The 27,773-nt window shown below is 40.8% G+C and overlaps 4 protein-coding genes across 8 annotated transcripts; all 4 read right to left on the reverse strand.

The window, feature by feature from the left end:
- Nucleotides 1-452: 452 nt before the first annotated feature.
- Nucleotides 453-6,721, reverse strand: LOC119125001 (tyrosine-protein kinase CSK-like). Of its 4 annotated transcripts, none has more exons than XM_037255408.1 (13): nucleotides 6,363-6,706; nucleotides 3,949-4,032; nucleotides 3,765-3,878; nucleotides 3,581-3,705; nucleotides 3,291-3,510; nucleotides 2,958-3,051; nucleotides 2,819-2,884; nucleotides 2,624-2,723; nucleotides 2,428-2,518; nucleotides 2,284-2,357; nucleotides 1,947-2,142; nucleotides 1,781-1,867; nucleotides 453-1,006 (listed from the first exon to the last, which is right to left on the reverse strand). In XM_037255408.1, exons 2-13 carry the CDS (start codon nucleotides 3,955-3,957, stop codon nucleotides 809-811), a joined length of 1,374 nt encoding a protein of 457 aa, XP_037111303.1. In that variant the 5' UTR covers nucleotides 3,958-4,032; nucleotides 6,363-6,706; the 3' UTR covers nucleotides 453-808. The 4 variants fall into 4 exon arrangements, with proteins under 4 accessions (XP_037111303.1, XP_037111304.1, XP_037111305.1 ...); XM_037255409.1 differs by having other exon boundaries at nucleotides 3,949-4,050; nucleotides 6,363-6,389; XM_037255410.1 differs by lacking the exon at nucleotides 6,363-6,706 and adding an exon at nucleotides 5,230-5,606.
- Nucleotides 6,722-7,256: 535 nt separating this feature from the next.
- On the reverse strand, nucleotides 7,257-11,326 carry edc3 (enhancer of mRNA decapping 3 homolog (S. cerevisiae)). Of its 2 annotated transcripts, none has more exons than XM_037255407.1 (7): nucleotides 11,262-11,326; nucleotides 10,733-10,920; nucleotides 10,260-10,369; nucleotides 9,726-10,070; nucleotides 9,493-9,646; nucleotides 9,207-9,424; nucleotides 7,257-8,957 (listed from the first exon to the last, which is right to left on the reverse strand). In XM_037255407.1, exons 2-7 carry the CDS (start codon nucleotides 10,894-10,896, stop codon nucleotides 8,623-8,625), a joined length of 1,326 nt encoding a protein of 441 aa, XP_037111302.1. In that variant the 5' UTR covers nucleotides 10,897-10,920; nucleotides 11,262-11,326; the 3' UTR covers nucleotides 7,257-8,622. The 2 variants fall into 2 exon arrangements, with proteins under 2 accessions (XP_037111302.1, XP_037111301.1); XM_037255406.1 differs by having other exon boundaries at nucleotides 10,152-10,369.
- Nucleotides 11,327-12,143: 817 nt separating this feature from the next.
- syt18b (synaptotagmin XVIIIb) lies at nucleotides 12,144-17,613 on the reverse strand. The gene is made up of 6 exons (XM_037255030.1): nucleotides 17,484-17,613; nucleotides 15,087-15,382; nucleotides 14,104-15,011; nucleotides 13,668-13,824; nucleotides 12,552-12,712; nucleotides 12,144-12,459 (listed from the first exon to the last, which is right to left on the reverse strand). Exons 2-6 carry the CDS (start codon nucleotides 15,157-15,159, stop codon nucleotides 12,313-12,315), a joined length of 1,446 nt encoding a protein of 481 aa, XP_037110925.1. The 5' UTR covers nucleotides 15,160-15,382; nucleotides 17,484-17,613; the 3' UTR covers nucleotides 12,144-12,312.
- Nucleotides 17,342-27,210, reverse strand: LOC119124765 (AT-rich interactive domain-containing protein 3B-like). Its single transcript, XM_037255029.1, has 9 exons — nucleotides 27,049-27,210; nucleotides 25,194-25,802; nucleotides 21,346-21,417; nucleotides 21,189-21,261; nucleotides 20,132-20,315; nucleotides 19,461-19,714; nucleotides 19,083-19,373; nucleotides 18,920-19,009; nucleotides 17,342-18,495 (listed from the first exon to the last, which is right to left on the reverse strand). Exons 1-9 carry the CDS (start codon nucleotides 27,073-27,075, stop codon nucleotides 18,356-18,358), a joined length of 1,740 nt encoding a protein of 579 aa, XP_037110924.1. The 5' UTR covers nucleotides 27,076-27,210; the 3' UTR covers nucleotides 17,342-18,355.
- Between the last annotated feature and the right edge of the window lie 563 nt (nucleotides 27,211-27,773).

A 27,773-nucleotide genomic window follows, 5' to 3' on the forward strand; every position in this document is an offset into this window, starting at 1 on the left:
AAACTTGAGTCTTGAAAAAGAGGGGGTCGTCTTATAATTGGGGTCTTATATTCGGGCCAATATGGTATATACTGTATGTGAGCCCATGTAAAATTTGTTGCCCTGTGTAGATTACAGGAATGAGAAGTATAAATATATGTATAATGTATATGTATCATCATCTTCATTCTGACATTCTTGCCAATATCTACTTCAAAACAAAGTAATCTATCCATCCATTTTCTGTACCGCTTAGTCCCCACGGGGGTCGCGGAGTGCCCGGAGAAAACCCACGCGGGCCCAGGGAGAGCATGCAAACTCCACACAGGGAGGGCCGGAGGTGGAATCGAACCCGCACCCTCCTAACTGTGAGGCGGACGTGCTACCCAGTGCGCCACCGAGCCGCCACAAAGTAATCTATCAAATCAAAAATGCTTCTCCCAAAACATAATGACACATGACTCTCAGTGGGGTTTTTTTTGCCCCCTCACAGCAACTTCAACATCTTCGTGGTTCCCCTGACCCACAAAATCTCTACATCTGGTTCACATTCATCGTTAAAGGCTTTGCTGTGTTTTAATATCAGGTATTGAACGATGCATGAGCAACAATTCACTTAGTCCTCATTTGTTTGATGCAGTCTAACATTCAGACTCAACACACAATGGAGTGTGATGAAACTTTCTCAAATCAGAAAATAAACAAGGTTAAAAAATGTACTGTAAGAGACACATCTCTACTGGTATAAGATGAAAACTGTCAAATAATGAATCCACTGAGGTTTCCTCCTCCCACAATCCAAGATGAAAGTTGAAGACGCAGTGTCTCGTCAGAGCTGTGTGCCCATTTGTCGGAGATCTTTTTTTACACCCAATAGCCACTCTTTCAACAATTTAAATGTTGGTCGAAATTCAGGGTTCAACTGCCAGCATCTGTGATTCATGATTTCGTAAATTACTTCGGGACACCCGTCCGGAGAAGGCATCCGGTATCCCTTCTCCAAAAGAGGCCCCACATTTTTTGATTCCTGCACAGTAGAAACACACAGTTGAGACTGAAGCATGTTTTCAACGCACACTAATAAATCAAGTTTAAATGTTGCAAGTGAATTTTGCTAGGGGCAAACATTGGAAGCAATGCTTAAGATTACTACTATATATAAGCAGCAGACAAGGGGTGCTCGGTTTATGTTTCGTGAACCCGTACATCTGCACTTCAGAGATTCTGTACTTCTAATTTGAAGCAAATACTTCTTCACACTTTACTGTATTCTTTGAAAAAAAGTTTTACAAAAACATATTTTGGGACATTTTATGTAATTGGTTTTATTTATTTAAATTCATTTCATTGTGTGTTCTATACAAAAGATGTACTTTATGAATGAATGGAAAAAAGAAAATTGCCAATAATTTTTGGTAATTTTAAGGAAAAAATTGAATATATTCTATATAGTTTTTTAAATGATCTGTGATTGGTTCAATAAAAAAAATATGAATCAAAGGTACGACTTGTGTCGGTTCTTGGTATCGTCTCGGTGATTACTCAAGAGTTTATCGATCTGAAAAAAAGTGGTATCAAACAAAAATAAGGTTTGCCACAGTGCAGATGTACCGTTTCTGAAAATACAGCCGTACGTGTTTCAACGTACAAAATCTGGTTTAATCCATGAAGATGAAAATCTGTTGTAAACCGAGGACTCCCTAGACTACACATGAGCTCCACACTACTACATCTAAAAATCCAATCTACTCTATATTCCAGTCAAGATTTATGATTTTTAGAGAATCTCCGACATACTTACAATTTTCGGGTATGGCATTCGACCAAACGAGTAAATCTCCCAAAGCAAAATACCAAAACTCCAAACATCTGATTTGGTGGAGAATTTCTTTTTGAGGGAGAGACAAAATATGCAGTTGAAGATGACTTTTGACATTTTCTAATTCCAACGCACTTCGCAAGTGTACCTTTTCTTTGAGAGCTTCCGGTGATGTCCATTTGACTGGCAGTAGGTTGGTATGCTCAAGAGAAGACACCTTCTTGGTCAAACCAAAGTCACTGATTTTAGCAATGAGCTCCTCTGATAGGAGAACATTACGCGCTGCAAGGTCTCGGTGCACAAAGTTATTAGACTCCAAATACACCATGGCCTCACAGACGTCTCTACAAAAAGAACAATCAGACAAAGAACAATGTAACTACAGTTCAATGACTATTTTCTTTTGTTGGCTATTTTGATCGTCAAATAATTTTATCTCGTATATTGTTCAGTGGTTGTCAAGTGTGGATGTGCGATGTACACACAGTGCAAAATTCATAAGAGTAACACTAGTGAGGACCGTCCGTCCTCTAGAACGCAGGTAGTCCACCAAGGTACCCTGAAGAAAAAACACACTCATAGAAGTCAAGTCATTAAGGATGTTGACGATAGATGGAACGGAAACTCACCTTTCTCATATATTCAGTAATAATGAGCAAACCGCCGTCCTCCTCTGTAATCACTCCAAGCAGCTTCACCAAGTTATTGTGACTTAATTGTCTTTGAAGAGAAAATGGAAGGTGGGTGACTTTGGAATCGCTTTTTTTTTTGTCTGAACAATATTATATGTGATTTTGATTCCATGATTGTTTTTGCATTACTTACATCATGACAGAGGCCTCTGCAATAAAGGCCTGCGCTGTGGGATTATTTTTGAGGCTCTTCACAGCGACTTGCTTCTTATTGTACTCAGCCAACTTGACTTCTGCAAACACAAAAACTCTCCGTTACCAATGACCATGCGCTAATATCACAGCAAATCAACCAACAATGTTCTCGTTTAGTCAAATTGCTACATGCCTCCGAACTCGCCCCCTCCAATGGTCTTCAGTAACTTCAGTTCCTTTCTGTTCATCACCCAACCACCTGTTGGTGAGCCAAAAACAGCAACAATTACACACCACCAGCAGTCCGCACATGAATATCAAGTAAGACTCACCTCTCAAAAATTCATTTTGGGCAGCTACAGTTTTCCCTTCCAATTTTGGATTGATTAGACAAGTGCACAGCCCATCAGAACTGCTTTTGTAGTGCTTCGGAGGGGGGGAAACAATGATTTTAGATTGAGACAATGCTTAAAATGAAAATAAATTATTTTATTAAGGGGGAAAAAATAGCGGGATTCCAGATCTGTCCCCCGTGTAATGTCAAAAAGCAAAAAATGCCTCTGTATCTTTCTAAGTCACAAACATAAATGAATTGTCAAATTTATGCCTTTAAATATGACCAAGGAAGATATTTAAATAAGAAAAGGCTCCTTTTAAGGTTATACCTCAACCAGCTGGATGAGGTTGCTAAAGTAGACTTCCTCATCGATGGAAAGCTTGCCGTTGCCGTATTTAATGTGGTAGTGCTCCACTCTGTCGTCGGTGCTCAAACACAGTGTGTAGTCCCCTGGATAGTTGGTGCTCTCTCTCACCAAGAATAGGCCCTTCTCCGGTGGGGAGAGCAAGTCCTCAGCCTGGTCCCGTGTTATTTTGCCATGGAACCATCTGCCACGACAACCACGGAGGTACCATTAGTACACATCTACCGAAAAATAATAATAATTTGGACACTCACGGCATAAGATTGAGCTCGTTGGGATTTTCCACAGGTGCAACGTTCCGACGGCGTTTCTGAATGTGGCTGGTGGGAACTGTTCCTTCACGACCTGCTTCATTTTTAGCTATACACCACTCTGGATCCTGTCAGACAACATGTCAGCAATGAAAAGGAGCAAATCGGGAACACAAACGAGGCTTACCTGTGTTGTCGCAACAATAGTTAATAGATCTCCTCCATGAAAGGGGAGGTGGTGCTCCAATGAGCCTTTAAAGCTGTCTCTTGCCATACACTCTGTACCATTGGGCCATGGAGTCTATCGGAAATCATCAAAATGTAGGATCAGAGTTCTATTTGAATGTTTTCGGTAAATCCGAACAACACACCTTTGCCATGCTGCCACAGTCCAAATTCCCTCACAGATGACGTCGTCTGCTTGTGAACATTTCCATCGGTGCACACGTCGTGTCCTGTGATTGACGTATGGGGTAGAAAATGGACGAATAGCTTTAATTATGATGATACATTTTGTATTAGTTATTGTGCTATTACTAAAAACAAAAAGAAGAATTGGTCCAATTCACACAAGAGACTCACACCTGATTTAGGTATAAAAGGTTAAACACTGCTACTCTAGCTTGGACTCGTTGGCAGCGTAAGAAATAATCTTGGCAGCAACTCTGGATGTTTGTGCTAAATATTTCCATGACACACACACAAAAGTGAGGGGTGTTACAGTGTGGTATAGTGCGAATTAAGTCATGCTACTTCCTCGCTTACTGTTTCCCTTGAGGGCAGGGCCTCCATGAAGATAAGATTGTGGATACGAATAATCAATACAACCGTCAAATCTTTTTTTCAAATAATTATTTGAGCTATAAAGCTCAATAAGTTTCTACAATGCATTATCTTTGACTTACTAGAACAATTTTGGTGTTTACTTCTGTATTTGCGTTTTTTTCGAGAGCACTCCAAGCACAGTACTGTCACTTTATACAATGTGACATCATGGGACTGGCTCAACTTACTTGTTATCTAATGTGGTGAATGAGTTAATGAATTGTTATTAATATAATTTTGATGACAAATTTGTAAATGACCTAAAGTTCAATTAAATTATGAGACTCGTTCAACTCATTTTTTACAAGTTGTAAATCATCAAGGCATCTAACAATGTGCTAATATTTTTTTGTATATAGTTTTGTTTCTATCATGCTTACTTCTTTTCTACTACATTAAAAAAGAGTTGGCAAAATGCTCAGGAACCTGTTTTGAAAGCATCTTTAATAATAAGTATTTATTAAAGTTTTTTTTACTTATCTTCTATTGTTTGCATCACTCACAAATATGATGCTCTTTTTGCATTTCTTTTTCTTATTAAAAAAAGATATTCTGATTCACTGTAAAAGATTTCCATTGTTGAATAACAGGAGGAATGACCTGTCACTCATTGTTAGTTAATTAATGTAGTAATTGTAACAATAGAATATTTTGTTTTAGAATGGTGAGGTCAAAAGGTTTGATTACTGCCATTCAATTTACATTTGCACAAAGTAGAATGTAAAATGCAACTTAGTATGTCCCAGCACAATAAAGCAAGCAATAGAATACAAATAAATGCATCTCTAAAACATAGAAGTCATAATATAAACATTCACACAGCTCACCTCTGTGTGTCATTTACATCTACCCATCCATCTCCCGAGAGCAGGTTAATTAAACTACTAATCTGCAATCCTTTTTAACATCACAAAATATATCGCACTGTCATTTTTTACCAATATTGCAGAGCCCGAGTATGCAACTAATGAGAGAAACTCCTTTTTGGAGTGCAGCGTCCCTTGTTTTTGCCGTTAAACTGGTTGATCAACATCAAACTCTTGTACGAGTTGGACATTGTTTTAACACTACAAGTCGGACTAGGCCCGGGAAGACAGCACAAGAATGCAGACGTTCATATCTGCCACTCCTTCATTAGTTGACATAATCAGAGCTCAGAGTGCAGTGATCACAACTACATATAAGACAAACAAACAAAAAGAAAAGAAAAGCAAATGGAAATGAAGACAAAAAAGCAACGAATAACTAAACAAAAACACAAAACGTGTACTGTGCCACACATCCAATCAGAACAATACCATCACTCATCTAATCAGAATGACTGATCACTGGACTCAAGGGAGGACTGTCCTTCTTATCCATTTTGCTATAAGTCCAAATCCCCCCAGTACCCGAATCCACCCTCCAACCAACACCTATGAATTCTGCTTGGAAAATGTCCTAGAGTATTGAGTCATTTTTAAATGTCTTTTGGGGATTTACTGTTGTTGTTTTCTTAAACTAGTTTTTGGTGTGTTTTTATCACTGCGGTTACATTTGCCTTTATGTTTTATTTTTGTGTTTTTCTTTCAAATAAATTGCTGTGGTCATTTTAATTGAACTTCAAGGCTACCTTAACATCCCAAACATCTCCCGGAGGTCGTTTACCCTCAAGTCCAGAAAACCCAGAGACGTCCCTGAATGTCAGTACCATAAACTTCTAATACTGTCCATTGCCACGATTTTCTTATCATTTAGCTGTTTACATGCACTGATTGTTATTCAAAGACGTTGTATTCTCTTTAACAAAATCATATCGGCACATGGTGGAGGTGACAGACGCAATAAACGGCAAGCAGGGAATGAGTGATTTAGGATGAATAAATTAATAAATATATACGTATATACGTAAGTGAATACAAACTGACAAGCCCAAAATCTCGTTTCCCAAGAACGCTGTAAAATACAGTATTTACTATACCTGAATGCGGGTGAAAGTGACTTCAGGTAGTATCGGATGACACATTTAGGGCAAAAAAAATAAAATAAAATAGAAAGAAAGAAAAAAGAGCCAGTAAAAATCAAGTCTCCAATCAATCCAAATGCCAAAGATCGTCACAGGTGTCCCCGAATGTTGACAAAAACTCGCCAGTGAGTGCGGAGCCTATCGCGTACAAACACACAAAGAAGTGAAACTAAATAGATTCAAGGGTGAATCACCACCTGCAAGACAAAATAGGAACATATCGTGACTGTACTTATTAGGTTGTGACAGATACTATTGTCACACACCCCTTCAAATTCCTGTCACCTCTTCAAATTCTTGTCACACCTTAATTCCGCATGCGCAGCATTCCTGCAACAGCTTGTAGTACCAAGGCCACCATATTGGGACAGAAAATACACGGACCACCAACCGAGACTTTGTATGAGCACAGTACAATGTGAAATACTGAACGTTTTTGAACAGTTTATTTTAATTTATTTCAGTATAAACCAAAACGTCTAATTAATTCAATGCTTTCATGGTGATTTTCAAATAAAATACCAGCTGACCAGAGGGCTGGCAACACCTTTTGCAGAAGCACTGACCTACATTTATGTAATTTTGAGATTTTATCCATACATTATATGAAGCGATTTAGTGTTATTTTGTTTATATTCCCATTTACATTTTATTTTCTTCTTTTCATAGTTCTTCTCTTGGCTACACAGTTGCACGTACATTTAAATGAATGTTTGTTTTCTCTGTTCAATCAGTTTTGATGTGTCGTCCACAAAGCAAGGCCGCAGCAAAGACTCAAACTGCAAGCAAGGTGACTAACGTCAGCAGTAAAATTTCAGCAAACACACGATTATGATAAAGGCAAAAAAATAAGGCCAACACATTTAATTATTTCAGTTTGCAGACATAACAATTTAGAAAACAGTGACAATATGTATTTAATGAGATTTTTTTTTTAAATGCAATCTCTTCTGGACAAACAACCACTAAAGGTGATACTGGACATGAAAAACTAAACAGTATGAACAACTTTACCAAATAAGACTGCTGCAATGACAGCAGTATAAGTGTGAGATTTCCAGCTCTAATGGCACAGGAAAAAAACAACACAAAAAGAATCACAATCATCAATGCTAGCTGACAACAGGCTCGCTGCCAGCAACACGTCGGCCCTCTGGAATGTTGGGTGAAAAATGACAACGCTGACGCAAATATGAAGCAAGGACTTCTTAATCCTCCCGTAATATTTTGCTCATATCTAAATGCAAAAAAAATCCAAATTATATGTAACTGAAAAAATATAAATGTGCGGAGAATGTGTATAATCAACGTGAAGCTGGTCCCATAACAGAATGAACCAACTATTTCCCCATTTGCTGGCAAAGACCTCAAGCACAACACAGAGCACTGACATGTACTCTCCAAACCTGAATTCTATTTCACAGCATTATGCTCATCTCTGACTTCAAAATCACTATCAGTAACAAGGGAAACCACTTCCCAAGTGTCGATCGACCATTCTCAAAGTGAGTAAAATCATCTTTCATTGCTGTCCATCCATCCTCGACTCAGATTGGTTGTTCTTAAATTTTTAATTATTATCTATTTAACTGTCTAATCAAGAGTTCTTTTAATTTTGTTACTCAAATACCATTCAAAATATTTGGTTAGTTAGTGGCCTACCATATAAACTGTGGGAGAACTAACTTGAAATGGGCAAATCTTCAGTCTGTCTTCAGATGATACCACAAAATAATATACTGTAGCACTTTGTATCACAGTCCACCTCTGCACAGACAAAAAAAAAAAAATAGTCACATTGAGACATTATCATCCTTTTAAGTCAGTAGCTGCCGGTTTTGTTAAACATGTCTGTGACGAAAGATGTAAGAAACATTGTTCAATAACTCCATGGATTTGGATGGCGTTTGTATAACAATGTTCAAGCCCAAAATTGTCCAACAAAATAACAGTATTATGACAACATTAGTTATTTTAAAGAAAGTTTTCTTTTCTATAATTACCGCAGCCTCTAAAAGATGTTAATATTTCAGCGTAATCTCGAATTGAAAACTGTTTACGCTCCAGTCCACAAGCATGTAGTCTTGAACAACTAATAAATGTCAACGATGGTCCTCCAGAAAGAATGAGAGCTCAGCAACTATGACTAAACACATGAAGCTCAGAAATACAAAGCTCTCACGATGGTTAAAGCTTCAAGAAGTGATCCTTCCTGTTATGCCGAGTGCAGCGGGATGACAAATTTGCACCCAAAAGGAGAGAGGTACTTGATGCCAACTTCCTGGAACACCTGGCGGGGGACGCCTATGTCGCACAGGTAAACTCTGCCAGCCCCCTCACCTAAGGGAAGGGGGAGGCAAAGGGAGAGGGACCACTTGGCCTCCACCGCCTGCCCCTGTCCACTAATGGGAGGATCCAAGCTGAGCACTGGCGCCCGGTTCTGGTTGGCCCATTCTGTAGCTGCCCGGTACCAAGGCTGATCCATCAGGAATGTGTTCTCATGGCAATCGAGGCAGTTTATGATTAGATCCACGGGGGTATCGGGCAGATCTGTGCAATCAGACAAGATATCAGGCCATCTGAAACAATTTTTTGGACCACCTGAGACAAATGTTTGCCTGAAGGCTTCGCAGACACCATGTTCGGTTATCCATTCACTGACATATTCCTGTGTTATGCTATCAATTTCATCCTCGTGATTGTTTCAGTGTATTAGTACCCTCTATTGGTGTAAAGTTTATACTGCAGTCAGGCAATAAGCTTTCACAGTAGTCACAAAAAAAAAAAAAAAAACCTCACCTTTGATATTTGACACTAGCTTGCCAACAGTCTTACTGAAGAGAGTTAGCTCGCTGGTGACTGAGTCGAGCATCTTGACGAAGTTGGGCAGAAACAGAACGACCTCAACTTCGTGATTGGCCAGGTGACGACCGCAGCTGATGCCCTGCGCCCCCTGCACATGCGGACCGCATAGTAGAGCCACGGTGGGACGCTGGTGGAGATTCTTTGGCGTGAACCTGAAGTCACCGAAATTCAAATAAAGATCAAGCAACCTTCTTGACATTTAGCTTTTCATTCTGCTTACCTGTTGGGCCCACCGAGCAGCGTGAGCGCCATCTGACTGGCGCACACGCCGGTCATCTCAAGTCGCCGCTCCAACGTGAGGCCATAGCGCTCCGCGACTGACAGCAGACGCTTGTGCAGTTCATAAGCTATGCTGGGCACAACCAGTCCAGAGTCTAGATGCAAACAAAAAGCAAGATTACCGATGAACTAATTTCCACATTCTTCCATCCCGTGTAATTGTAAAAAACATACCAGTGCAGTACTCTTTGGCTCCAGGCTGCGGTACTGTTATCTGTCTGTACACGATAGGTTTGCTTTCAATAATGTTCTCATCATGGCGGTAGCGCGAGGGAGTCTGCTCGTGAGGTGTACCGCGTGACCTCGCACCATTCCGACGCTCCGATGTGTCAATCTCTGAGAAAACGGCCGCTTTGTCGAAAAGGGCCAGGTTTCCCTCAAAATCAAAGTCTGTGTCCAGGCCGTCGTCCATGCCGTCCCCGAAGCACTCGTCGTCCCTTTGCTTCATCTGGCTGATACCGTTTTTCACCCCGTTCTTTTTAGGGGTGGCTTGGTTTGCACCTCGACTGCTTGATGACCCTGCAACAGTGATCATAGGTGGATCTTACTTTTGGAACATCAACAAACAAGTCAGAACTTTGGACGTAATCCCAAATTTACAGGAGTTGTGTCTTCGTCTGAAGCCCTTGGGGACATCCAGATGGCGGTCGCCATAGCTTTTGGAGCAGTGTTGCGGAGAGTTGACCATGTCTACGCTACGAGGATCACCTTTTGGTACCGCAACCGGAGCACTGCTTGTTTTGGTGGACACGGAAGAGTTGTTTTGGGTATTTCCATTTCTGATTTCCAATATCTTGAGGTCTTTTATGTCAATGGCACTGCAACACAATGGAAACAAATGTGTCGGTATGTGAGTAATGGTTGTTGGAAATAGTTACTGAAAGAGCCACAATTACTTTACTGAAAGCAGGCCTTCCGATTATTTTGTGTTGAAAACTATTTTCTAATGATAACAGCCTTCTGAAAAAAGGTCAAAGATGCAGAAAGTTTGAATCCTGCATTTAACAAAATGGCTCAAATGTATTGACGGTTACAAATGGAAAATATCACTGGAAATTTTGAGTGTCACTGGAATAATCTCAACAGAATAATCTCTCTGGTAATTCTGGTTAAATTTAAAATCTCACACAGATTCCTAGATTATACTTTATCTTTCTTTTTTTAAACGTCACAAGCTTTACCTGAATGTGACCTCTGGCACTGGGCACCTTACTCCATTGTGGAAAGGTTGTCTGAGCGAGATGGTTTGACAGGACTGGTCCACTGATGACACTTCTCCCTGATAGACTCCCAGTGTTGGTCCACAGTTGATTGACACCAAACTACCTAGCCAATCCGAAGCCATGCCTACTAAAACTCAAGCGTAACCCTGTAAAAAAGTGGCACAAAAGAACAGTTGAAAATAAAAAAAATAAGTACTGCAAGACAATTTGTTGTATGTGGAATTCAATTGAAATAAGCGTTTAATGTCCGATACGTAAACACGGGAACTCGTGTGTTATGAACAGCTAAGCTACTAGCAGATAACATTAGCGCGAGTTTTCCTCAGTAGAGTGGCAGCAGCGCAGTATCTATTGCGAACAAACCAGAAGGTTAAGTAGCAAACTTTCTTTAAAATGCACCCGAATACGTTTTCTTGTCAAAAAAAAACACACGAATGACCAGCAAGGTTAATTATTTCAATTCAATGAGTTGGTTAATTGAACGTACCGTGCTTGCTGAATGCTGTGGAAACGCTACGGCGAGCATCAGTATTACTACTTCCGATTTAGTCTTCTTCTTGTAATGTTTTAGGGCGGCTGGCAAGATACGTCTAAGTGCGGTACCGCCACCTACTGGTATAGAATGTGAACCAACTATGCTGAGTAACCGATCCCCGCCAAATAATACAGTACAGAATAAAATAAAAATAAAACAGAGAGAACCATATGCTATCCATACAAAAACCCTGTTTCTAAATTTCCTTTTGTTGTGTTAGCCGCATCTGTAAACTTTAGGAAACAAACTAGTATTTTATTGCTGATAACAACCCTTTCTTTGGATGTAATGTCAACATTTTTATTTTTATTTATATTTTACCATAATAACACTCTGGTTGCTCATTTTATAGTTCACAGATGCAACTGAAAGACATAAATATAAACATATAAATCCTTGGCCTTGTATGACTCCATGTTTTGATTATTTACTCTAACTGACTGCAAGTAAGACTATTTAATACATTTTGGATTAGCATTTGTAACAGATGCAAATTCATTTAATTAAAAGGCATAATCACAGTACACAGATGATATCATGTGGAAAAGCCATCAATCATCCATTATGCTCACACATGTGTGCACACTAATCCCAGCTCCTACATTAATCAACAAGGTGTAGAGCAATTTTTTGTCTACATGCTATAATTTGACCTATGACCCTCTCTCTGATGGATAAATAATCGGACCCGAGGAAAACTGCTGGAACTCACCCGACGTAGGCATAGAAAGCTAGCAGTGAGCCTAGCATTTCTTCTCTGCACCTGCCAATTTGTAAAGTGTGTCTGATTTATTTGCGCAGATTATGGCTCATGAAGGTGGAAAAAGTTAATAAATAGTATATCTTGGTGTCATTTTTTAAAACTATTGCATTGGTTTTATTTAAACATGCACAACAACACACATGCTGAGACCTCAAAGGCCAAGTCGCCGGCACTTCATGGCAAATTCCAACTTGGCATGTGGGATGGAGATCATAAACAGTACATCTTGCCCATATTTTTCTATGAAGGTTCTAGTTGAACCGTGTGCCAAAATGACTGCTCCTCTTGTCGACTGCACGTGTCCCTCCAGTGAGCACATCCCGCCTCTGCAGCCTCAGCACCGATGAGGACTCGACCGAGGATTTTACATTGTGACCGTGCACGACTCTGTCATGTGGGAAAGGAGGAAATTTAATTCCTTCAAATGCAAAGGACTGATAAAAAGATTCACGATCAGTTAGAATGTCTAATGCGGGTACCTGCATGATTATAAACTCCAACATGAGTGGTAAGTGACTGATGTCTCCTGGAGGAAGGTCAAACAGGAAGTAGGAGTTCCACACAGCAAACGAGGTTCCTTTTGTTTCCCTGCTGCTTATGGTGAGTCCCTCATGATGCAACTTAATCACCACCTGGTAGTCTGTAAACAAATACTGATAGTCAACGACATGGGGAATAATAATAGACTATCCTATGCTCTCACTTTTAGTTACACTTTAAAACATAAAACCTTTTTACGTTATTCATTTATTTAGGCACTATAGTTTTAATTAGGGATGTTCGATATCACTTTTTTTTCAGACCGGTTCTCAAATCTTGAGTAATTGCTAATAACAAGTGGCAATACCACTGGTATTTTTATATGTAAAATTTCCCTCCCAAAAAACTGACAGCTTATTAAGACCTTTATTCAATATAGGAATTTTCCTTAAAATTGCATGAAATTAATGGCAATTCTCCAGCCTTCTTTCTAATTCGGTTCCACTACCGATATCGGTACTTGCCAATCTCTAGCTTTAAAAAATGAACAAGAACTTGATTTTTGATTGTTCCACGAATTGCTCTTTTGTTACTTCAACACAAAATAATTTCAATAAATCCAACAAATGCAGCTATGATGTACTCCTGTTTTTTGTTTTTTCTTCTCATACTTATCACTTAATATATGTTTGATACAAACTTCATTTATATACAGCATTCTGTATTGTTATGTAAATATCAATTAGACCCATATTTACAGGCTTAACCTCTTCTAATCAGAATTACGCCATGGTCTGCACATGAAATTGAGATGATAATGGCCGCCCACTGCCATGAACATCATGTCCAGACATGGTAATGCAAATAAAGATTATCAGTACCCTGGAGATTGAAATACTTTTCTATGAGGATTGTGACTAGTAACGGATTAAACCACAATGTCATTTTAAAAGGGATGATAACCCACTTCATTCGGATCGTGTAAGACATCCCATAATCCCCTTAACATTAAAAGCAAAAGGGAACTATTTTACCTCTCCAGCTTACATAATGTCTAAATGTACGGTGTCAGGAAGTCACGGGGTGACAAGTTCAAGCGGCTAGACCGAGTTTACCTAGTGCGGCGGACGTATGGACGAGATTCTCCAGGTTGTCGGCCCTCAGGACGGCCACCTTGAGCCGATGTGTGTGAAGGTTATAGTGTAGCAGAATGAGGATCTGTGGAGGACAGCTAAGCCCCTTACACATCTGTACATCTTGGTAGATCGCATTCTGAGTAAAGGGCACAAATTCAGAGAGAGGAAACAGGAAATGGTTTATGAGTTGTACAGGTTATATGTTCATTTCATTTCCGACTAAGGCTCTGAATTGTCCATGTGGCTACTAGTACGCGCTTTGTCCTCACTAGTGAGACAATTCTGTATTAAGTAAATATAATAATAATAATAATAATATTAATAATTAATAAATAAATAAATAAATAAATAAGACTTTAGAATTGTTGACTTTTGACCCAATGAGAACCAACATCATTCGTCTATGGACCACAACCTTTTTGTTTGAATGGAGCTCTTTTGTGAAGTGAATCTCATGGCTTGTATTCCAGTCTCCTCCTCCACATTCAGCCTGCAGCTCCCCCAGCGCGATGCCCGTCAATCCTTGTGTATCCTGCGTGTCCACCGCTAGTCTTAGAGTACACCTTTGGAGCTCCTCTGCAGAGTTTACGTTTAAAACCAGGACTTGACTGAAGTTGCTCTGGATTGATGCTTGTATAAAAGAGGGATGGAGAGGTGGAAGACAGGCTCGTATTGACACATCATCCAACCTGTGTGGTGACCCCGTGAGGCTGAGGACTGTGATTGTCAAGGTTCGTCTGTCTGGGGAGAAGAATATTGTAAAATTGAGGTGAGGTGTCGTCGATATTGACGGTTGGCGTCTGGAGCCGTAGTCCAATGAAACCAATGGGATGGGTTCGTCGGACGTGCTCGGAGAGTGTCTGGTGCCGGTCACAGTGCACCGTCTTTGCAGAGACTTGGATAGCAGTTTGGGGAGAGAAGGCAGAGAAGTATGGTTGTTATCGATGGATTTATAAAGAGGTGGACTGCTGAGGCGGCGCAGAGAGAAAAAAGTCTTGGTCTGCTCCTTCTTCTCAGATGCACAACGGGCTTCAGTAGAGCAAGACCAGGAGGTAAATTCCTCATCAAAAGGGGCGGGGCTGGTGAACGTGGTCGTGTAGTCCAGCGTATCTCCGTCCAGCTCGTCGTATTGAAGCCTGGAAGATGACGAGGGGATCGCCGAGGAGGGCACGCAGCGCTCTAAGGTCACAGGCTCAGATGACATCCCGCTTTCTTTGTCTTCATCGCAACAAATGTGACTTCGCCACCAGCACAGAATACATCCCAGGAGCAAGCTCAGACAGAAAGTGATCAACCCAACCAGAAGGAGAATTTGAAGATGAACTGTGATGAAAAATAAAAACACAAATATTTGGGGACATATGCATACAGAACATACTGAAAACTTCCTGATTTTACCTTCGAGTTGTCTGGTGAAGAGCACCTGCACGAGAAGCCAGAAGAAGAGGATGACAATGATGACTTCGATCATACCCTTGCAGCAAAACAGCACCACAGAGGCTGGCCCGGATACTCCTCGTCGTGATAAGGCATGGCTCTCAACGTCAACCGTACAATAAACAAAGCAAATTTAAATATGGCAAGGCACGTTCTCAGCTTCCAGCGGTACTGTCAAAGCATCTTGATTGAGTTGTGAGGTCTGTGCAAAAGTGTAGATAGAGTTGGATATGACAGCACAGAGCTGGAGGTTCTTCCTTGGGAATAAAATCACATGAAAACAAGATTACCATAGTTGCTCCAGTCAGTTCCTCATCCAGAATCAGTATGGCAGTATTACTGCAATCCAGAGGGTGGAGTCTACGGGCGGTGATCTCCATCTCATAATGCCTCTCTGTGTGCTTCTTTCCAAGCCTACACCATACCAGCTGTCAATCCAGCAGCATCACCACGTAGCAACCTACCCTGACAATAAATCCCACAATCTGTGCCTGTGACCTCATCCCCGCCGCCCCTGCAATCTTAGTTGTAGTTTATGTTTTCTGTTCTTACAAATTTAATTCATTATAACTCTTGTGCTTTGCCTTGGCCATCTGGGGGCAGCATAATACAGATGAACTGTGATTCACAGAGACGGTCCTAATTCATCTGTAAACTGCACACGTTTTTGCAGATGAAGAAAAATGACTGAACGTTTTTAGATTGTCTGTCTACATGTGTTGTAGACTTTGTGTATTCTATAGCATTTATTATTGTTTCTTAGCATAGAGATGACTTGATCGTTAACAACTGGGAGCGGCTGGCAGCTTGAAGCCTCCTTTTTGACGAGCAGTTCACATTAAACAGTAGACTTACAACAGACTGCATCTCGAAAAACGTTAAAGTCGGATCTCAAGACACTGTATTTAATTTGCTGTATCCATTTAGGAAAGCAAAAGTAGCAGTTTGAAATATCCCTGCCAGTAAACACAGACTTGACTTCAAAAATATGAATCGATAATGTCAAACAAAAATTTTGAGTTTATGACGGAGTTGTGTACCTAAAGGTTAATGCTATTCCAGATGCACCACTTAAACATTCACATAAGCAGTGAGGAAAACAAGTAACGATTTTAAGTACATTATTTAACTGTTATACATCCACCTATAACCTTTGAAACCAACTTCCTGAAGTACCTTGAATTGGTTATCTTGAAGCTTTGAATAAAAAAAGAAATAAAATGTGTACTGATTAAAACTTTGAACTCAGTTACCTTGGCTAAGTCATCTTTTAAAATGCATTCAGCCTGACTGTTTTTGTGACATGGGAGTACTATATTACACATAGGCTTGTGAGCGATTGGTTAAAAATTGTCTGAGCACTGAAAAGGTTCATATAATTTGTACTTTGACTCCGGCGACCTTCTCATTGTTGCATCAGACCTTTCATTTGTGTTCAAGTGTATACTTCTACCTTCTTTTCTTTTGGGGTATAGCAGCTTTAATTTTTGACTACTATAATTATATTGAACACCTTCAAGTTCCTGGGAACCACAATCTCTCGGGACCTGAAATGGACCGGCCACATAGACTCTGTCCGGAAGAAGGCCCAGCAGAGGCTGTACTTCCTGAGACAGCTCAAGAAGTTCAACCTGCCGCGAGAGCTTCTGAAGACCTTCTACACTGCCATCATCCAGTCTGTCCTCTGCACCTCCATCACTGTCTGGTTTGGATCAGCCTCCAAACAAGACAAGCACAGACTGCAACGGACAATCAGGACTGCAGAAAAGATCATTGGAATCAACCTCCCTTCTATCCAAGACTTGTACCTGTCCAGGACCAGGAAACGTGCAAGGAACATCTCTACAGACCCTTCTCACCCAGGTTGCAGTCTGTTTGAACTACTCCCCTCCGGACGGCGTTATAGAGCTCGGTACGCCAAAACCAGCAGACACCGAGACAGCTTCTTCCCCCAGGCTGTTGCTCTGATGAACTCACACCACTCATAGAGTCTCAGAGGCATTACTGTGCAATAACATCCTGCTCTTCACACCTTTTGAATTTGTCTACACTGTTTTTGCCATTATTCACATGTCCTGAGTGTTGTTAGTCACCTATATGTTGAACAGAGGGTGTGTTTTACCGAAGTCAAATTCCTTGTTTGGCACGCTCAAACATGGCGAATAAAAACTCTTGAATCTTGAATCTTTTCTGATAGTACATAGTAGTAGATAATATTGTGCAGCACACGATTATTTTATTCCACATGACCGTACATCCAACAAATATGTTGTCAAAGACCAAAACGGGGCCTTGGTGTTTACACTTGTCAAGTCGTCAGTAACATTTGCTTGCAATTCTACTTGATTGTCCACTTACAGTACAAGTTAGCAGATGGCCACATCAGCGCCTGCCGTTTTAAGAATTGCATATTTCTCTCAAGGATTGAGGTAGCACTGGTTCAGTCCGACGTGAGGTCAGTAATGATACATTCGTCACCTATACAAAAATACATCACGGCACATTTACGGGTCCAGTGGACATTCCTGAGTTCAGAAATTCCCCTCCCTCCTCAAAACAACAATTGAGCAAATGAGGTAAGTCTGGCATCTGTTCTACACAAACGACTCCCAGCAGATAAGTTCAAGGCAGAACTACAGTAATTAAATAAGGAAAACAAAATACAAATAAAAACTCCAACCAGCAAATGTTTCTAAAATTCCTTCTAAATACATAAGGTCCTGTGGTACCTGAAAGTGTACAAATTTCCCTGAAGGTCGCCATGAAAACGCTACCCGCGGTAACCAGCCACCTGTCGGTTTAAATCATATCTACTGGTCACGAAACAGAACTATGACACTGAGCTAAGGCTTTTTTTGGTCGTCATTCACTTTGGCAACACCGCTGTTCTAGAGGCAATAGAACAGGATGACAAATAGCTATCGATGCTACAAAACAGCGTTGATTCTCTCTTAGCACTAAAGACACATGTGAACATCACTACGATTAAAATAAACATCAGGAACTAAGCTTAACAAGTTACGTTTAGAAGATTTCCGAGGCCACGCGCTTGACAACATTAATGCAAACTAACAGCAAACGTATCGTGAAAAACATCTAAGTGTGTCAAGGATGAAAGAACAAGAAATTAGACATATTTCAAACAGTTCTTGCCTGACTAGAGATAATGTACACCGCTCAATGACAAAGGTAAGAACGGAGTAAGAAAAAAAACAACCAATAACTGATCTTTAATTTGGTCCCTTTGAGGAGGTGGAGGATGAAGAGGAGGGGCTGTGAGAGGAGGAGAAGGCACTGAAACCGCTCGTCCCTGCTGGAGTTACAGCCTGTGAAACCACTGGAGCGCTGGACTTCTGAGCAAACAATGTTCCTGTTGACAAAGACAAGTGCAAGTGTATTACGTCAGATGTCCTGCTGATATGCCGCCTAGTGGACGTGGAAAGGGACATGAGAAAATGAGATCACTCTAAGGGCTCAGATAATCAATTAAGTATTCATGAGTATCTTAGTTGTGAAACTCTTCTTTGTCACTCATGTAAGTCTGCACTATACTGCCCCTGGGTGGCCAAGACACGCAAAACATGAGGAGCACAATGTCATTGGCCAATGAGGTAATTTATTAAATTATTACTACAAACCGTTACAAAGTAAAATACCATTTTTTCCACATTTTAAAAATTCAAATTTTTTTTCTGGAATGAATTAACGACATTGTCCATTCATTTCACTGGTGGAAAGTTGTTTTGCAATGTGTTTGGAGTGATCAAAGAAAATGTACAGAATGAGCAACTTACCCGAGTACATGGTACCATTGACTTCCACAGAAACACTAATACTGGCTGCTCCACTGGTCGAGATACTCAGGGACAAATCTTGTTTGCTCTCTGTGGGACAGCAATGCAAACATTTGCGTTAAATGGCCGCCTCTCATGAATGCCAATGCGAAGGAGAACTCACCATGACCATTGTTGAGTTTGAAGTTCAGGGGATTGAAATGGGAGGCCATCGCTAGTAGGTTTTGCTGGAGCGCCTGCTGCATGAGGCGCTGCTGCTCTTCTGCCAGACGCATCATTTTCTTCTCTGGGCCGTCAGCAACAGCCGCCCCCCCTACGCTGCGCTCCAGCCTCTCTCGTAAATGCTCCAGAGTGGCGGCTTGGGCCAACTGTTGCTGCTGATGTTGCTGGTTCTGCTGCCCCAGTGCCAGTGACATGGGCAGTCGGCTGGGTATCACTGGAGTTGAAACCTCATCTGTAGCATTGTGTAGAATGCCCATTTAAAAATGAGAGAAAATGAAATGAGGAAAAGGAAAACAAAAATAAAATGTGCTAATCATACCTGGATTTTTTTTCACATTCGGGCTGATTGACTGACTGGAAGTGTTGTGTCCAGAGGTGGGAGTATGCATCGTGGGCGATGAGAGAAGATTGTGCGGAGCGGAGTTTGGAGACGTCGAGTAGCAACGATACAGGCTGTTGGTATAGCTGGGACGTCGACCTTCTCTGCGGTTACTGTCGATGGCCGCCTGGAGCTCCCCTGGAGAACTCAGGCCTTTCTTTTCGCACTCAAAAGGGTACAGGTACTTCATATACCTAAAGAATTCACATTTAAACTCAGCGTTGTTTTTTGTTTTATTTTTTAACAAAAAAAATATTTGCTCTAGCGCACCCCCTATAGTTGGAAAATGTAATTTATTGTTTAGAGTTTGGACACTGGCTAAAGTTCAAATTTTGATAAATTAGACAAAATCAACATGTGCTATTAATATAAAAATGCACTTTTTTTTTTTTAACAGTATAGAGTTTCTTGACTTTGCTCTTTGCTGTTGTAACATGTAAATGTCCCCATTGTGGGAGTAATAAATGATTTGCGCTATCATTAGATAAACTAGGGCTGCCAGGGCATGGAAGGGACACTGTGTGCCTTATCACAAGCAAGTGTACCATCCGGATGGTTTTGAGACTGTTGGGGTAATAATAAACCCACATATTATTAGTTCAGACACGTACTGCGTGCGCAGAGTGAAAGCTGCGCTGGTAATGGACGTGGGGAGGTTAAGACCTCTGGTGATCTCCCTCCAAATCTTCTTGTTGATGACCTCCACTAGGCCTCCTTTCTCTGTCACAAGCTTGTAAAGTTTGTACAGGTCAAGCACCTGTTTGGCCATAATGGGAATCCGGTTCACGGGCGTCCCTGAAGGAAGCAAAACAAGAAATATAATGACTTAAATTCCGTTAAATTGCAGCTTTGAGTAATTTGCATAAATAGGAATAAGCGGCTATTAAAAGACGAGAAGGTCAACATGCCGTCTACTTTCCTCACTTTAAGGCCAGATATTAATGGCGGGTGAAAAAAGACTCAGCATGAGCAATCTATGTGCATATCCTCTTCTAATGAGGTTTATTTCAGATGTTGGGGGTGGAGTAATTCCACAGCAAATGCTTTGTTTGAGAATTGATTTGAGCACAGCGTGGGGGTTGGGGTGGGAGAGAGAGTGGCTGCCAATCACGGCGTTGACAGCTAACACCGCAGAGCCTGAGCCTCTGTCGTAAAGCCATTTAATGAAGAAGGCTTAATACCAGTTGTAGAAATAAGATTAGTTTGGGCTAAGCATCAACACATGCACGGTTGGCCTGTGTGTGACCTCTTTGATGGGCCGACTATTTGTTGTATGAAATCTGTGAAACATGATCGGCTTGAACCGCGTGTGGATTATGCTGGTTATCCACTTTGTATAATCATACAACATTGTGAATTATAGTGGAAAATATGACGAATTGTAATTTTTGGTTTTCAGTGTAATACAAATTTGAAGGCTTGAAAACAACTTTTATAGTTACGGAAAACACTGTAGCTTGACTAGGTGCTAACATTTTAGTATGAGTCTCTTACAATTTAATATTAAACAAAATTTACGAATGAAAAATGTGGCTAAATATTAAGGTAAAGTAAACCCTGAGAGTCGTCACCTACTAAAATATGACATTTGTCTGTAAAAGTTAGATTACCAAAATTCTAAGCAGCTTTAATAAAAAAAAAAAAAAAAAAAAAAAAAGAGCATCTGACCTCGTTTTTGCATGAAGATAAAAAGATCATCAAGAAATTCTTTACGCTGCGGGTCCATGTCCAGTACGTAAAGCTACGCCGCAAAAAAAAAAAAAAATTCTCATTAGCATCATGTCTCGTCATAACGAGAAATGGGGTCCCCGCTCAATCCACTGACCTTTGCAAAGTCCCTGGATGGTTCGGCTCTGCCTCTTCCGCCTTCATTCTCATCAGCCCAGATGGTAGCTCTCTAACAGTAGGAAGAGAGAAGAGTGCATAGTGGACTAAGTCCAATCAATGAATAAATAAAAATAAAAACAATTGCCGGGAGTTTTGCCGATGAAATAACGTTATAATGCTGCTCAGCAGGTATGGTCAGAAAGTTATTCTGTTAGGCAAAATAGTACAATTCCTCTTAAAATATTCCATTGGTTATCGTCCGGGCTAGTGGACTTTACTCCCCCCTTGCTTACCTCCCCCCATAGAAAGGGTGCCTGTATTGCTCTACTGTGTATACATAATACATCATTTAAAGGGGGGGGGGGGGACTTTGCTGAGAGCCAGTGAGAAGGAGGTGAGGGAGAAGGTTCCATTGTCATGATGTAGTTTAATGTGACATGTTATTGCTCCATGCGCTCCTACTTAATGTGACAGTTAGAGGCTAAAACGGAACAGAGTGTTCAACCGTGAGGAAAAGCCCCGCTGAGATGTTACTGTTCCTCAGACGCGCGTGAACAGCAGAGAGATGATAGCAATGAGAAAGTGTTCAGTGAAGAGAATTTGGGCCGTGCGCATAATTCATCCACCGTTTGACGTCACTGTTGTCACTACAACCGTTACCGGTCGGCTTTGTCGTCATACGTGGCTCACGATTCAGTTCAATTTGATGTTTGGTATTAAAACAATAGTGTGTTTTAGACAACATAACATGGACGGGGATGGTCTTGTCTATTTATCACACTTGTGGTTCATCAAAATAATGGAATGTTTTGGTTATTGCTCTGATGGGGATTGTAACATCTGCGTTGTTTTCGCTTGACAACCCAAACTGTGGTTCAAGGAATGGTCCCATAACAGCATTTTACACTCTCAGCTATAAAACACATGGGAACCAAAACAACACAAAAACATAAACTATAACTCCCTTTGTGTTTATAGTAGAAACAACTCATATTAGCCTCGACTGGGAATTATTTAGTAGACTTTTCCACGGTAGCTTCAACAAAGGGGGCGTTTTACTGAGCAGTCTCGAAAAACTGACATAAAACAGTTGTTGAAATAATTTTTCTTCACATGGGGTTTGTGAATTTGACTAATTGCTCCCCTCTACAATCCACAGTGCCATTTTTTGAAGTCTTTTGTAAAATAAAAAAAATAAAAAAATAAAAAGAAATACAAAAAAAAAAAATACAACACAGTTTCATCTGGTGTGACTCAAAAGCACCCATGTAAACACCACACATATTTCCAAAATGTCTTCCTATATATGCAGCTTCAACTAAATGATTATCTGCAGCCTCCTCACCCTGGGGTAGCTTGACACATGTAATAGCTGGGCTTAGAATTTCTAATAAAGGGCCTTCTACTCCCCCGCGTAGAAACTCTATTGACGCCAAGGTAGATAAACATCCCAGTCCTTTCAGCATCAAATGGAAATAAAACCCTTCCCCCCCTTATTGATGAGCAAGTGACACCTACTGTGGCTCTATTAACAAAAGATCTGGCAGTTAATTGCTCACAGAGCTTTCACACAACCAACCCTGGGAATGCTGATCGTATTCAGTACGTAGGTCAGCAAAAAGTTTCTTTTGTTTCACCAAAAACTTTTTACTACTTGTAGGACATCACTTTTACTAAACCCTATTTGCTTTTTTAATATGAGGCTTCATTCCAGACACCCACCCTTGTCTTTAATTCAGGGGTCTCAAACTCCAGTCCCCGGGGGCCGCATTCCTACATGTTTTCCAAGTTTCCCTCGTTAAACACACCTAATTCAAATGATCAGTTCATCCTCACGTTCTGCAGGAGCCTGATAACTCCAGGCCCCCGAGGACTGGAGTTTGAGACCCCTGCTTTAATTGATTCTTAAAGGCCTCATTATAAAATCATTCAACAGAGCAAAAGTGAAAATGTACCACTTCAAGAGAACAGCAGGGGGGGACTAAAATTGTCATTCAAATCAAATTATTCTTCCTTTAATCCCCGATACAAGTCAAGAACATTTATCCGGCCCCTTGCTGAGCAAAAGGGGCCCCCCCTTGTAAAGTACCACAGAAGGCTTTTACACAGTGAGACCGCACACAAAGGATGAACAATGACTGTCCAGTGTGGGGGAATCTTTTACTGTAATGCCTGAGCCTAACAATGACTAACAGGGCTAAAAAGACACAAATGAACAGAATGCTCACAGCAGCCATTATATACCGTTTGCTTCGCAAACGTTTGGTGGACTCAGCATTTCTAACAACAATCAGAGCTGGATTTAAATCCAGTTGCAATAGCTGATGGATGAGATCCAAAAGGGAATCTACATCTGAGAATTTTCACTTGCAGGTGATAGCCCGCACCTCACATATAAAGACCTTGTGAAAAATCACAGTTTGACTTGACTCCAAATGGATCATGGCGCTTCAAGCCAAAGAGAGAATTAAACTGGGCCAAAAACATTTAACGATTTTGCGATGTATTTTTTTTCACGGCATGTGATTTAAATTGAGAGTGGTGTTTTAAGAAGAGACTGAAGAAGGGACTCGAGTTCTCGTTGTCATCATGTATTGATTACTTGCATGTGAATTACAGAGCCATTTAATGTTGCTAGGAGACAAGTAAATTATGCAGGGCTATTCACTGAACTGCAGCTATCTTAGCAACGAGTTATTTCAGGGTGTAATGAATAAAAAAAACAAAAAAACAAAGACAAGGGAGTCAGTGAACTGAATGAGGAAATAAAATAAATATAATGGAAGTGCACCAAAGCCCCCACCTCAATTCTTCTGAAACTGCACAGTAAGTCAACTTTACAATTGCATGCTGTGAGGCATCTGCCCGGCAGCCCCTCGGTCTTTTGACTTCATTCATCAGAATATATTGTTTTGACGTGGGGGCCTCCGTGGGGGAGGGGTGTGTGTGTGTGTGTGTGTGTGTGTGTGTTGTTGTTAGATTGGCTTTGGTTAACCAGAAAAACACACATTGGAAGACATTCAGAACAGGTATCTACTGCAGTGTTTATAGCGTGAAACATTAGCGGTTGTACATTTATTTTGTCCCAGAGTAATGATTATTTTTGTTGATCTTGCTATGTGTATGGTGTTACACTGAACTATTAAATGTTCTTTCACTAATTGGCAGGGGGTAAAATGACCATGTATCCACCCATTGCCATTTATACAACAAAATAACTTTGTGTTTAATCAAATAGGATCAGATTTCATTTATGAGTAATTTCAGGTAAGATCATTATTTCAATTTACATTGGTGGCATGATTTATGAGAAGAGTTACGTTAAGTTCATCAGTACGGCACTGATATTACTCACTCTGAATAGAGGATAGAAGTTTTGTCTAGTTTGAGGGAAATGTTCAACTAGAAATGGCCATACATATTTTAATATTGAATATTTAATAACTGTTCACCCAAAAAAAAAAAAAAATCATACAATCCTGTCTGTGACATTTTGTTTGTTGGTGTGATGTGGGAAAATCTACTGATCTGCAATTAGCGTGTATTGTGGCAATCATCTACATAGTTACCAAACCAGTGGTGACCCCTTGTCAATGAATACACACACACATTGCTTTGGAGTTACAGTACAGTGGCTTGGATGGCAGCCAAGAGGGATTAACCAAGCTGGTGGCATTTTATCAAGAGTGGAAGGTATAAATGAACTAGATGGTCTCCGCTGTGAGTGGTAATAGAGAACTATTACACTGGGCGTTTTGCCAAAAGAACTTTTTTTTTTTCCTCCCAGAAGCAAAGCTTCCCATGGAGGTCGTTACAGATGTTCAATTTAAGATAGAAGATGCTTACTTGTTTCAGAGGCTCGTCATAGGCCCAATCGGTGAAGCCGTTGGGTGACGTGAAGGCGGTCGGGCCGATGGGATCCAGCAATTGCTTCTCTTCATGCTCTTGTTTTATGGCTACAGGAGGAGGAGGAGGAGGAGGAGGAGACGACTTGCCGGCTGCCGGTTGAGGCCCGGGGTAAGTGCTGAAAGGGGGGTCGGGAACCTGCGGCAGTCGGGCCTTTTTGACCTCCTGATGAGGCCCGCTCTCCTCCGCATCAGCCCCCATCTCCTCCTCATCAGAGTCACCGTCATCATCATCCTCACCATCCTCCTCCTCATCGTCTTCTTCTTCTTCCCTGGCATGAACTGTGCTTAGATGGTTGCTCAAAGCTTGCTGAGTGAGTCCGTCCACTTTGCTGAATAGGTCCGGCCTGGAGCCCGGCTGGGCCCTCGCAGCAGCAGCAGCGTGTTGGGCGAAGAGGAGCTGAGCTTGAAGGAGGTGTTTCTCTTGAAGGTTCATATCCTGTTTGGCTTCTTGCTGTCTCTGGAGGTGCTCCATCAATGCTTCCAGCTTCAGGCCGGCCGGACTGGACTGGGGGCACCTTGTGGAGCTGCCCTCCTCAGATAAGCTGGACTGTGACATACACAATGCTATGGCTTCAATTTAAAGGAATTTGATTCAAATGTAAATTTTAATTATTTTTCTTTCTTTTTTTTTTTTTAAATAACTCTCTGAGAAAGATAAATACATGATAGCTTACCGTATATAATAGCCTAAAAATTGCATTTACGCTGTGTAGCGAGATGTGAAAGCCACTTGCGGCCATGTTACGTTGCCACCTGGTGAGCGTGCCTAACTTGAATAGCTGCGCGGGATCATCACATTATTTTCTCTCTATGGTCAAAATGCCAGTGTGTGTGGCATACAGTTTGTACCAGTCTAGGAGAAGCTACATGCACATTTTAGCGATTAGAATGCAATTATAAATTTTCCCTTTTAAGGTATATCTCTGATTGCTACTCAAAGATTCGTCTGCATCCTGTAGGCCACCAAGCATAAAAATTTAATATTGATTTAATACGTTTTCAATGTAACCAACAAATGTTAAAATATGGGTAAGAAATTGCACATCTGAAACCGATGAGTATTGCTAGCTCTGTAGTTTTAAGAAATTAGGTAGCCAATAGTCATTTTCACGTGAACAATTTATGGCTTTTTTTTTGGTGGATTTTATTTCTTTATTTATTCATTTATTTTTTTCAATGCGAATGATGCAGGGTGGCATAAGAAAATAAGCTGCTGTGGCACATTTTTGTGTTCATTCAAAATAGTTTAATTCCTTTTATTTCTTTATCTATCACAACTAATGTGGATTCAAACATTTGGTGTTTATCATTCATGATAGATAGATAGATAGATAGATAGATAGATAGATAGATAGATAGATAGATAGATAGATAGATAGATAGATAGATAGATAGATAGATAGATAATTTCCTGTTCATGTGAGGTGTTCATTCATTTTAAAGTGAACCTTTTCCACATTGAGGCAGCAAATTGTGGAATAAAACACGTGTTTGTTTAAAAAGCAATTGATCTGCAACATGAAATACAACAAATACAAGACAGGAAACTTTCTAAACGACCATTTCTGCGTCCTGTGTAAAAATGGGAAACAATCTACCACGATATTTCTGTCAATGTTCGGTGCGAGAAAAGCAGCTAATTAAGGGTAGCATAAAAAAGATCATCGTTAAGACAAGTGTGCCGCTATTGGTTACAAGGTTAAAAGCAACCAAGGGTGAGGTAAACGAGTAGATATGTGGCCTACAGCGCTTTGTCGGGGTAAGCCTCGAACCGAGCGGTCGTCGACACTCACCATTTGCCCCTTGGAGTAATCCATCATCTCCGATCGGCTTGTTCCTTCTTCTTGGGCCCAACGCAAACGAATAGCATCGCACGAACCTTTCGGACGGGAAAGGTGGCTCCGAACCAAAGTGACTTGGTTGCTTGGGCTCTTCTTGTTTTAGGAGAACAAGCCGTGACGAGGAGGGGAGGACGATGAAGAGCAGGAGGTGGGGTCATGAACAAACTGCGTAGTCACAGCGCTTGGAAACTACAAACATCTTGAATTGTCTTTTTTCTTCTTCCCTTTTACACCCCCAACTTGTGTAAATGAATGAATGAAAGAGGTCCGCCCACTGCTTGTAAAAGTGGGTTTACTTGCAGACACCTACAGCAACCTAAAGGTGCTGTAAGGCTCAAAGGAACAGCTGTCAATGGGCTATATTGTACTTTTACAAGAATATTGCATACTTATGACTGCATTGCAAGCAAGGCATTCACCGCACTGAATGCATTTACAAATTAAAGTCTCATACTTGTTCAGTAAAAAGTAAAAGATTATTTATTATTATTCTCAAGTCTTTTCTCTTCGTTTCAATTGGGTGTGGATGGGGGGTTTTTTCTGCCATGTCGATCTACAATGCCAATTGCCTTGTAAAATAGGTAGTGGTGGCCTCCAATTGGACTGTTTTTTTAACCAATCATCTTTATCCTCACAGGGTGAGGCAGCCTCCATGACGTCAAGATTATTCCGTCCCG

This window comes from Syngnathus acus, chromosome 6 (assembly GCF_901709675.1).
Source record: "Syngnathus acus chromosome 6, fSynAcu1.2, whole genome shotgun sequence".
NCBI lineage: Eukaryota > Metazoa > Chordata > Actinopteri > Syngnathiformes > Syngnathidae > Syngnathus > Syngnathus acus.